Raw genomic sequence first — 11,762 nt, forward strand, 5'->3', positions numbered from 1 at the left:
CTGCCCAATTTCCCGATCCCTCTAGACACTGAATTTGGGACAAATGTCCTGGGTCATACAGCCCAGGACCGGAATTAGAGGTTCCTATTTGGGCACTGTCCCACCCAATCAGGGAGCAGGGGCCACCCTAACTGCAGTGCTGGGGGAGGAGGAAGCAGCCGTTGGGCTGGGGAAGGGGTGGAGAGCTGCAACTGCGCCACGTCTCCAGACAGCCCGGTGCCACATCCTGCACTGGGGCTGGAGGGGAAGGGAGGATGGGTCCGAGACTGCTGGGAGTTGGGGTGGGCAGGATCATCAGGGCCAGGAAGACTGCGAGCTGGGAAAGGTCCAAGTCCCGAGTGTCGGATCCATGGCCAGATTTCTGCTGTCTCCTTTCCAACAGGTGCTCCTGGAGACCGGACACTGCCCACAGGCGCCGTGCACGAGTGTAGAAAGAGTGAGAGCCCAGGCCCCCCACCGGTGAGATCCCTCCTGGGGAGACGTGGCTGCTGTGCTAGAGCCCGTGGCAGCAGTGTGCCTTGCCTCCACGGCGGGAGCTGGCGGAGCAGGACCCAGGAGGTCTGCAGGCAGGGGCTGAGGGTGCAGAAGTCCCTCATGTCGTCCAGATCAGAGCCGGTCCAGCTCCAAGACCTGTGAGGGCAGGATGCAGTGCAGGCCATGCAGCCCCCTTGTGAGGCCGAGCTGCCCTCCGTGACCCCAGCGCTGGCACCGCGGGATGAGCTCCCCACCCCAGCCCTGGCACCGGCTCTTCCGTGGCCTGCGCTACAGGGAAGCCGAGGGCCCGCAGAAGATTTGCAGCCGCCTGCGGGAGCTCTGCCGGCGCTGGCTGGAGCCCCAGCACCGCAGCAAGGAGCAGATGCTGGAGCTGGTGGTGCTGGAGCAGTTCCTGGCCATCCTGCCCCCGGAGATGCAGAGCTGGGCGTGCGGGGGCCACGTGGAGACCTGCGCCCAGGCCGTGGCCCTGGCCGAGGGGTTTCAGCTGGGGCAAGCGGAGGACGAGAAGCTCCAGGTGAGAGCGTTTGGTGCCATCTGCACCTCTGCATGTCTGGGGGAAGTTTCCCCCCAGATCCCAGCTCCCCAGTGACACATTTATCTCGTCCCCAGCTCACGGTGCGTGTGGAGGTGGAGGAGGTGTCCTCAGACAAGATGCAGCCCCCTGGGGCCCTGCCGGAGCCTGGTGGCTCCTGGGTGCAGCAGCCGAAGGCCCATGGTGAGGACAGGCCTCTGGAGGAGGCAGGAGATCAGGAAACCCCAGGGCCCGAGGACGAGCTGCCTCATGTCGCCAAAGAGGAGCCCCCGCCCAGCCCGGAGCCAGGTCCTCACCAGCCTTTTTGATGTACAAGGTTAACCTGGGCTCAACACCCAAAGAGTAGCAGCTACCTCCCCACACCCTCCGCCATTATTAGTGTTGGCTCCTGGGTTTAGGCCAGTTGATTTTGGGGGACAACTAAGTAGAAAACAGAGATGGGAGTGGGGTCACAGGCTCCAGACAGGTGCTGCAAGGGGGGACAGCGAGCGGAGCGGACAGTAGCCGGTGGCTCCTGAACGAGTGCAAGGAGCCAGGGGCAGGTGAGGTGCGGGATGAAGTCCTGGCGTGCAGTTCGGAGCCTGAGTGCCTGTGCTGGGGTTGGGGCGAGCGGCTCCAATGCCTGCCCCTGCCCGGGACAGGGCCGCAAGGTTTGTAGCTGTGTGGCTGGGGTGGGGCAGGGCTCTGGTCCCGGGGGGTGGTCCCAGGCCCAGGCTGTTTCTCACTGCCTGCGCCGCTCCTCTCAGAAAGATGCTTCAGGTGACTGGCTCTTGCCGTGCTGCCACGGTCACAACCAGGGATCGAATTGCTGTTCTCAGGTCAGTGTTGTAATTATATCAATCAATAAGAGGCTGGTGCCGGTGATGCGGACATGAGAGTCCCCAGTGGCCTCTGGCTGATCCGAGTGCAGTTAGCCCAGGCCTCCATCCTGCTGCAGGTCCCGAGGAGAGGGGAGACCTGGGACCTGTCGGCCCGTGGAGGGTCCCCAGGTGGGTGCCTTGGACCAGACCCTTCCCCAGGCGAGGTGAGGAGCGGTGGGTCTCCCCTTTCCAGGGGCAGGAGGCCCGTCCCCCAGCGTAGAAATCTCTCTGCCAGAACAGTTTGATGGGTCCGTGCTCCAGCGGGTCGGTGGCTCTTGTTCTCCCGGTGCCCTGGAAGCATTTCACGTGTCACGAGTAGACTGACCCTCCATTTCGCACCCACCCCACCGAAACATGTGCACGTGACCCAGCACCAGCACCCTTCCAGATCCTTTCCCAGGGAGCGATGCCATGATGCCGTGATCACCACCGGCGCTAGTGTTGCACAAGGGGCCGTTCGAGCTCCTGGAGGCTAAGTTCCAGTTTGGTCCCCAGAAGTGAGTCACACCACAAGCCACGGAGACAAAGCCTTTATTGCTTGCAAGCAGGTCGGCCTGGAGTCATGAGACTCAGATCAAAGCCGACCCCGAGTGCCTATTCTCCATTGCTTATATACTTGCTTACAAGGTATTGGAAAATTCCATTAGCGCAGGCGTGCTTTGGGTTACATAGTTGTGAAATTGGTTGCAAAGTTTGGGACTTTCTAGCCGTTAGCTTGTGGTTTGCAGTCTCTCGCAACAAAACGGAAAATCAAGTTGCAGGTGTTTCTTTGGTACATTCTTGTGAAAGCAGTTCTAGCCCCAGCTTGTCCCACAATTATCCCCCCTCAAGATGCTTTCTTTTTAATTCCTCGTCTGTGTCCCGTGAAGCATTGCGAGTTGTAAATGTGTAGCAGTTTTGATCCTTGCAGAAATAAATCGGTTCAGGGCTTGTATAATATGAGGGCCACACATTAAGATAACTAGCCCGACGAGTAGGACTGGTATGAGGGGCAATAGAAGGGATAATAGCCGTTGTATCGGTCCCCCTGCCCAGGTTCCCCATCCCGCTGACTTGATGTTGCTAGCATGCTGCAGTATTTCATTCATGTTTTCTTGTACTTGCCCTGACTGGTTTACATAAAAGCAACATTCCTCTTGGAGAAACAGGCATTTTCCTCCTTGTCCTGAGGTCAAAAGATCTAGAGCTCGTCTATTCTGGAGCACTACCCCTGCAAGGGAGTCAAGTTGCTGCTGGAGCAAGGTTAAAGTCTCACCCGTTTTTTTCAAGGGCTTTGGCTGTCTCTTGGGACAGTTCTTGCTGTAACCCTAGTGCAGTTCCCCCGGCGGCTACCCAGGTTGCGCCGGCTGCGGCCGCTACTACTGCCGTTAGGGGTAGCAGTGGGGCTGCTCTTTTAGCTATTTTACCTACTGCTTGTAGTCGGAAGGGGAGTGGAGTCCTGGGGGGCCACCTCGATTTGTGGCAGCACAAACCCTAGGGAGCAGGTTCCTTGCCAGCCGGGAGGCAGAACCCAGTAGGCTCGGTTATACTCCTGACGTGGGGGACAGGACACTATTAAAGATAGCGGATGCATACAAATGCTGTGGGTTGAGGTTGACTTCCTTCCCTTTCTGAGTTTCCTTTGCAACAAAGGCCTGCAATGTCTGAGCAGCCATGGTAGCCGAGAGCAAAGGGTCAAGGGAGGATCTTTATAGGAGGTATCGTTTGCGGGGGAGAAAAAGATTGATCCTCAGCCCACATCGAAAAGGACCTGTCCTTGAGGCCGTGAAGAGTGATATAATATGTTTGCATTTGGCGCTCCCTGTTTCATAGCAGGGTGAGAGTTTACTGGCCTGCCCCAGGAATAATTTGAGTACTGTCTAGGCTCTGGAGGGCTGCTAAGCTGTGAAGGGGAGAACACCGAATAATTAAAGCCACTCGGGGTGAAGCCAGGGGCCTGGACCACGAAGGGAAGGTTACACTGCCGGGGGTCTATGCTGCCAAGATAGACTGCACCTTGGTGGCTGGTATAGTTACTTTGCAAGCAAATTGGATATAAATTCTCAGTATGATTAGTAATATATCCGAACATGGACCCGGATGCTGGGCTTTTTGCTGTAAAGGGCTGATCTTTGAATTTCCATGCCGACTTAGGCGCTTGTTCCCCTCCCCTCAGAGACTGCCCCCGGTCTGATTTAGGGTGAGTTCTCGTCCACTGAGAATTACTAGCCTGTAGAGAACCCCACAGGGATGGTGGGGCTGGGATAGCGGTTCCCCAGCTTCGCTGGGACACACAAAGCCAACAGGCAGAAAGGTTTAGACTATGAGCCGTGCGGTTAGCAAGCTGGTAGGAGGAGGTTAACGCTCCTTCAGGAAAGGGGAATGGGGTAGTTGGGAGGAATGAGAGAAAAAGCAAGCAAAGAACTGTTTTGCCATACTACTAGGTCTTAGACGATCGGTTCAGTCGGAGCGTGAGGTCCCCTGCTTGCTCGCTGGTCCAGGTGTCGGCTTCTTGTTCCGAGCGTGGCCCGGCTTCCGGTGCGGGCTCACCCGGGGAGCTGCTGTCCGTCTCCTGGCATGGGCCTTCCCACTTCTCCGAGAGTGGCTCGCGCCTCCACTGCTGCACCAATGCCCGGACTCCTGGTTGGAAGTTATGGACTGGCGTGTCTAGGGGAAGTCGCTGGAAGGAGGCGGTGTACCTGTGGAGAGAGGTTAAGACAGACTGCAAGGTAATAACATATGCTCCAACTTCGATAATACCTCATTCGAAGGTGACTGCTTCTCGGGCTCCTGGTGGCAAGACTCGGGGCGGCATTTCAAACATTATCTTGTAGGGGGACAATTTAATACCTCTTCGTGGTGTATTACGGATACGAGTTAAGGTAACATCCGAGTGTAGTTGCTTCCACTCCTCTAAGTCCTTTTGGAGAGAGATGCCAAAAATGTGTGGGGCAGATACAAATCCTTGAGGCAAAACAGTCCACATAAGTTGAGACGTACGGTGAGTGTCCGGATCTTCCCATTCAAAAGCAAAGAGCCTTTGGCTATCCTCATGGAGAGGGATAGAAAAGAAGGCATCTTTTAGGTCAAGCACTGTGAAGATCTTTGCATTCGGTGGGACCTGGGTTAGGATGGTGTAGGATTTGGGACCACCGGGTGATCTACGAGAACCTTCTGGTTCACAGTTCGTAAGTCCTGCACCAATCGGTATGAGGTCCCGTCGGCCTTGGGTACTCCGAGTATGGGGGTGTTAAATGGGGATGAGCCTTCCACTAGCCATCCATATCCTTTAAATTTCTCTATGAGGGGTTTTAATCCCCTTCTGGCTTGCTTGTTAAGGGCATATTGCTTTACACGGGCGGGCCCCTCTCCCTCCTTAAGGTAAACCCTTACCGGTGTCACATGCTTGGCCCTCGCGGGGGTCCCGTCGGCCCATACCTGCGGATTTACATCTTCCAAGCCCTCGATTCCCACCGCCGAGCTTTTGCCCTTCAGGAGGGCCATCTGACAGTTGGATCATTGTTTCACTGGTAACTGCACCGCCATCTGGTTTCCTCGAAAGAAAATCTCAGTGTGGAGTTTGGTAAGGATATCTCGTCCCAACAGGGCAAGCGGACAGGCGGGGGAGTAAACAAAGGCATGTTCAAGTAGATTATTGCCGACTTTAGTGAGGAGAGGTCCGCACACGGGTAATTTACTTTGCTTCCCCTCAATTCCCTCTACCGCTACATACTTCCCATTCTCTTCTCCGGATGGGGGCTTTTCAGGGAGCATTGAAAATGTAGCTCCAGTGTCCACTAGTGCTTCATAATTTTTACCACCAACCCTTATTGTTACCATGGGATCCTCGTGGGACTCCGCCCGCAGGGTGGTGGTTTTGGATCCTGGTCCCCATCACCTGGACTCCTCCCCAGAAAGTTCAACTCTCATTTGCTGTGCTTTAGGGTGCTCCCCCCTCTTTTCTCTCAACCGAGGGCACTCCCTCTTCCGATGTCCTTTCTCCTTGCAATAGGCATATGTATCCGCCTCGACACGTCCCGCTCCCTGTGACACGAAACCCCCAAATACCCAAGTAAATCCAATAGTCTTGAAACCCGTCAATAAGGTATCAAGGCACTCAGGCATATGCAGATGGATTGAAAATTCCCAAACTAAAATTTCAGGAAAAAAGTTCTCTTTTCTTCTTAGGATACCTCCAAACTAAATGCATGCATTATTCCAAAACAGATTACCAATTCTAAGCATATCTGGAACATTACAGCTTCAAATGAAATGGTTACAACAATGGCAACAAAACGGAAAATCAAGTTGCAGGTGTTTCTTTGGTACATTCTTGTGAAAGCAGTTCTAGCCCCAGCTGGTCCCACACTGGGGCAGTTCTAGAGGCTCATCTCCAGCCTCTTGCCGGTGGGACAATGAGTCTCCCGTCTCCCCGCTCTTCCACACACTGCAGCCTCCAGCTCCCTTCATCCCAGGCCAGGCCAGGAGACGAGCAGGGCTTTCCCCGTGCCACCACCCCAGAGCTAACCTGTGCACTCGCTTACCCACCCACAGGTGCCGGGACCTTGAGCCGAGCAGATCAGCAGGCTCCCGAGGCAGGAGCAGTCAACCTGGAGCTGCAGAGACCCTCCGCAGGGAGACGGGGACGGAGCGGCTCCCTGACACCTGGGCCGGGGCAGCTGCAGGAGGGGCAGGGCAGGCCGGGGAAGCAGGGGGAGAGCATGGAGGTGAGCAGGGCACCGGCTCGAGGCGGGGGTGGGAGTGCAGCTGGGGCAGAGCCCAGGAGGAGCCAGGGGTGCTGTCAAGAGTTTGGGGAGCAGAGACCTGAAGAGTGACCGGGGGTGCTGGCACGGGAAGGCCTGGTCAGAGTCCACCAGCCCGCACCAGGCAGCCCGGGGCAGTGGTCTCTACAGCCGAGCCCAGCAAGTCCTCTCCCCCTGGCTAGGCTGGGGAGCACAGAGGGGCTCTGCAGCCGATGCCAGCAGGGTCCCCCCAGCACATCAGTTTGGCAGGAGTGCGCAGCACACCTGGCTGCTGATTCTCTGTGTTGGGGTGAGGGGAGGCAGAAGCCGGGGTGATTTGCAGCTTACAGACTAACTGAATCAGAGGCACAGCACAGGTTTTTTCGATTCCACACTCATTTGATGAGTTCGAATTGAAGGCTGCGCACAGACCAGACCGTTAGATAGAGAGAGTCTTTTGAATACCAAGTGCAGGGGACAGCACGGTGGGAAGGGGGACAGTGCTGGGAGAGGGGATGCAAGTAAAGACCCCCCACACAAAGGGGACACAGCAGCTAATCTCGTTAGTCGGACAAGACTCCACAGTCCTCGTGTGGACCGCGCTTAGCACAGCCCAGCCTGCAGATGATTTCTGGCTGCACAGCTCCGTGTTCAGGTTCGTTTTGAAGTGTCTGGTGTAAGGACAGCTGCTCTGAGGTCGGCACTGGGCAGTGCAGGGAGGTGAAAGTGTCCTGGCACAAGCCTTTGTCTCTTCCTGGACCAGATGTCACCAGCAGGGCCGGGGGGGTGTGGGGCACCAGCAGGGGTGGGGGGTCTACGGGTAGGGAGCAGTTTTTTCTGTTATGAGAGAATTTGCAGTTTTTAAACGGAGAAAACCAGGGTCCCTGCATATCATGTGCCGGCTGAGCAGCGTACCCCTGCCTGTCCTGGCTAAGCGTGCACAGCGCTGTAGTGCAGAGCGAGTGCAGACAGGGCGGTGGGGGCTGGGGCAGGAGACACTGATGGTGTAACGCTTGTGCCTGCAGCTCCGGGAGGTGTTTGAGGACGTGGCAGTGTATTTCACACGGGAGCAGTGGGAGCTGCTGGAAGAGGAAGACAAGGGGCTTTACCGGGACCAGATGCTGAGGAACTACCGAGCCCTCGTTTCCCTGGGTAAAGCTCTGGTTCTTGCTTTGCCCTGGAGCCATGTGAGCTCTGAAGCGGTGTTGTCTTCTCCCTGGTTTTAACGGTCTCGTCCTCATGAATGTTTGGCCGGTGGCTGAAATCCCTTTGCTCCCCACTGCTCTGTCCATGATCAGCCCTCTGACATTTCATACTTGTGCACGTGCCTCCTTCATTTGATGCAGCCGCCTTCCTTGGAGTCTTCCCCCTTGATAACATGATTTCCCTTTGCCTTCTCACCGTGATCAAATCGTGTGCCATTCGTTGTGCCTCAAAATGCACTAACAGCTGTTCCTTGGGCAGTTATCCCGAGCTCCTCCCTCTCTTGCCTAGCGTGTCCTGTCCAAACTCATTTCCACTCATTTGCACTGGTGTTTGCCTTCCTGTGACCATCCGTCCACTGCCTGGATGAAAAGGGTCATCCTCTTCTCCCTGCTCTTCCTTCCCTTTCCACCTAAATGTCCGTCATCACTTGTACATCAAGTCCTTAGTATAATCCTGGAGTTCATTGGCTCCTTTCCCCAAATTTCAGTTGCTTATTCTGCGTCCAGTACCAGTGGATAAACTCTGCTTAACCACTGCCCAAGCAGGATATCGAGGCCCCGCCCCTGACTTAATCTGCCGCATCCAGCGAGGAGAGGTGGAGCTCTGGGACGGTGATGATGAGGACCGTGGGGAAATCTGGAGGTCGGAGGACCTGCGGCCAGGTGAGTTGTGGCTGTCTCCTCCACCCAGATCCCCTCTCCCAAATGCTCCGTGCCCAGGGTGAAAGGGAGCCTGGAAACTGCAGACCTGCCTGTGCTGCCATCCCCGGTGCTGACCTCAAAGAGCTTATGCTGTCGTGTGTGCAGACAGGTGTTGTTCCACGCCCTGAAATTCAAACTGTGGAAACGGTTACCAAGAGGATTGTTTTTGCCAAAGACCCCCAGTGTTTGACGTGGCCCCTTGCTGATTTCATATCCAGTGAACTCTAAGAGTAATTATTCCAAGTTTTGTCCCTGTAATACGACTCGAAGCGGCTCCATTAGACATTACAGCAGAGACCTTTGGTGGTGCCGGCCTCGTGTCCTGCGCTGGGGGTGGGAGATGTTTGTTTCTGGCTTTCCCGCTGTTCACGTAGAAATTGCACGACCGTCCCCCCAACTCCCCAGAGTGAGAGCATGCACACAACACCCTCTTCCTTTGTTTGTCTTCAATAACATGCCAAATTGCCTAATCCTCAAGTTCCTTACCAGCCAAACAGCTTTTCACCAGTGAAATAATCTTTTAATCTCTTCCATTACTCACCCTTCTCAAACTTTGGCATGACTGATATTTTTGAGGCCCAGGAGACCATACTCCAGGGATGTACCATTTTCTGTAGCCACTTTGCAGATATTCCAGAACCGATGCAGAAGTAGAGCTTACATTTCATTGTCTATCATACCTCCCAGCACAGCCACATACAGCAATAACGGTGCACAAACACAGCCGAGCAAGCGAGACAATTACTGTGTGAAGCTCGAACCTTCTTTGTACCAAGTGAACTTCTTGATGATTCACTGCTGGTCCACATCCTGGAAAACACAAAGACAAAAACGGGAAGGGCTTATCCCCTTTAAGTTAGTTCATGTCATGGGATCACTTTTCACACTGTGGCTGGCTTGGCCCTGGCCCTGGCCCTGCTGCAGCTCCTTCACCGATTCCCCTCTTTGCAGCTTCAGAGGCTGCTTTTTAGCAGTCTTTTCTGCTTCAAGTGACAGCTGCTGCAAGGTGTACCCTGGCACACACCTTTCCTCCTTGGCTTGCACCAGGGGCTTTCTGTTGGGGATGGCTCCCCCTATCCTTTTCCCAGCAAAGAGGAACCCCCAGGGCAGTGGAAGCCAAGGTGTGCAGGTGCTCTGCACTCACCTTTCTCGGGGTGGCAACAAGTGGCGTTTTCTGGAGACTGCCGTGCCACAAGTAGCTCCACCTCACGAACCAGTCCCAGGAGGGTGTAGTTTTCAGGCCCTACACAGGAGTAATTTTTAGGCTCTTCTGCCCTGGTTATCTTCACCCCCTCATAGGCACAGTCTCTCATTTCTGGGATTTTTGCCTCCCCCAGCCCTTCTGGTTAGACAAGAGAGAGGCTGGGGCTGTCCCTGGTGTCGCCTGGTCCGGTTGAGCTGGAGCACCGGACGTGTGTAATCGTGGGCTCGAGCTGCATGAAGTGGGTCGGTGGAGTGGGTGGGATTCAGAAGGTTTCATGTTGTGGGGGGAAGTGAACCCCGCACTGCTTGCCCCAGAATCTGTCCTGTGTGGTTTCCTCTCTGGGGCCCCGAGTGCCACAAAGCCTGAGGCTCAGCCCAGCGTCCGTGTGCGGGTTCATGCCGAGGCCTTTGCCCCAGTGCAGATTCCTGTGGTGTGCAGGCTGCCTGGCATTCATTAGCAGAGGAAAGCTCCATGGGCTCATTCCCTGCATCAGACTTTGCTCCAGAAACAGGTAGGAAGCTGATAGCTGCTATCAATCCTCCACTCCCAGAACATTTCTTGGAGGGGTAATGCATGAAACACGATGGGTTTTGCTACCAAGCAGTGTAAGGCAGTGCTCCCCACACACTCCTGACTGGTGACAAGCCCCAGAAATGCACCCCGAGGCTGTTCACCCCTACACCTAGATGCGTCTTTGAGGACTGCCAGTGATCAAGGGCAAGCATTGCAGATGGGTCTGACCAAAGCAGTGGGGCTTCTGGAGCGTGTCAGCCCAGTCAGGTGGGGGGCTCAGCACCATCTCCCCCTAGAAGCACCAGCGCTGTGAGATACAGCAGCCCTTGGAGAGCCTCATTTTTCCTTTTAGCAGATCCTCCTGCTCTCATCCTCAGCCTGTTAAACATGAACCTATTCAGGTACAGTCCAAACGCACATGTCCCACGTGTTTCTTGGAGCAAGGCCTGAGGAGATGGGGCCGAGAGCTGGGCCAGCAACCTTGAGAGTCTGCCTCTTAACTCCACCAAGTAGGGAAGATGAGACTGGCACAGGGACCTGGCACTGCCTTAGCCCCGGCACTTGGGCCTTTGGCCGAAAGACCTAGTTTTCTTGAGGAAAGACAAGTGCCAAGACCTGTCCTGCTCTGAGGCCCATCCCAGCAGAAGGAATCCCAGTGCTTGCCCCTTGGCAGCAGGGCAGGAACTAATCCTGTGTTTCTTCCTCCCATGCAGGACATGCCTGGTTGCTGAGCAAAACTGAGGAGCAGGCCTCTGAGGAAGGGCCTGGAAAGCTGGAGCCACCATGGGCTTCCCTGGGGAGTATGGGTGAGGTGGCTTCCCTTAGCCCAGCGATGGACCAGTGGCTAAAGTGTCTGGGGATGCCCCAAAAGCAGGAGACTGTAGCACTGAACACACTCCCACGTCTAGTTGGGCATGGGAGTGAAGAAGGGAAAGAAGCCATAAAAAGCCCAAGGTGCAGGGACGAACATGTCATGCTGAGACACCTGAAGAGGCAGAAAGCAAAGGTCCACTGGAGAGAGACACTGCATGCAAACCAAGGCAGTGTGGGGGACCTCAGTGGGAAGCAGGAGCTCACTACCAAGCCCAGGGGGAGAGGCCACCCCTGCCCTCAGTGCAGGAAACGTTTTAGCTGCCCCTCCCTCCTGGCTCTGCACAAGAGAAGGCATGCTGGGGAGAAGCCCCATGTATGCGCCACGTGTGGGAAGAGCTTCACCTGCCTCTCGACCCTGGCTGCTCACCACCAGATCCATTCTGCACAGCTCCCCCACCGCTTCACCAAAAGGGGGAAGAGCTCTGTGCGCAGCTTGAACTGCTCAAAACTCAGGAAGTGCACAGGAAGAAGTGTCAGTACCGCTGTGTCACATGTGGTAAGACCTTCACCCATTTCTTCTCCCTGGCTCAGCACTGGGCACATGCACTTGGGGAGGAAGACGCACCGCTGTACGGAGTGCAGGAAGAACTTCATCAGCTGCCAAGGCCTCTCCCAGCCCCAGTGCATGCGGAGGAGGCAGCAGCCACACTGCTGCAC

The 11,762-nt window shown here is 55.7% G+C and overlaps 1 protein-coding gene across 1 annotated transcript; it reads left to right on the forward strand.

The window, feature by feature from the left end:
- Positions 1–324: 324 nt before the first annotated feature.
- LOC149851682 (zinc finger protein 202-like) lies at positions 325–11,757 on the forward strand (the record flags this gene model as incomplete). The annotated part of the gene is given in 7 exon segments (XM_090030496.1): positions 325–731; positions 733–1,009; positions 1,105–1,315; positions 6,421–6,593; positions 7,634–7,760; positions 8,360–8,476; positions 10,946–11,757. Coding segments are annotated over 7 exon segments (1,791 nt in total), but the record flags the coding sequence as incomplete, so codon positions are not given.
- Between the last annotated feature and the right edge of the window lie 5 nt (positions 11,758–11,762).

The sequence above is a fragment of the Crocodylus siamensis genome, unplaced genomic scaffold (genome assembly GCF_052110815.1).
Source record: "Crocodylus siamensis isolate JL-2025a unplaced genomic scaffold, ASM5211081v1 HiC_scaffold_518, whole genome shotgun sequence".
NCBI lineage: Eukaryota > Metazoa > Chordata > Crocodylia > Crocodylidae > Crocodylus > Crocodylus siamensis.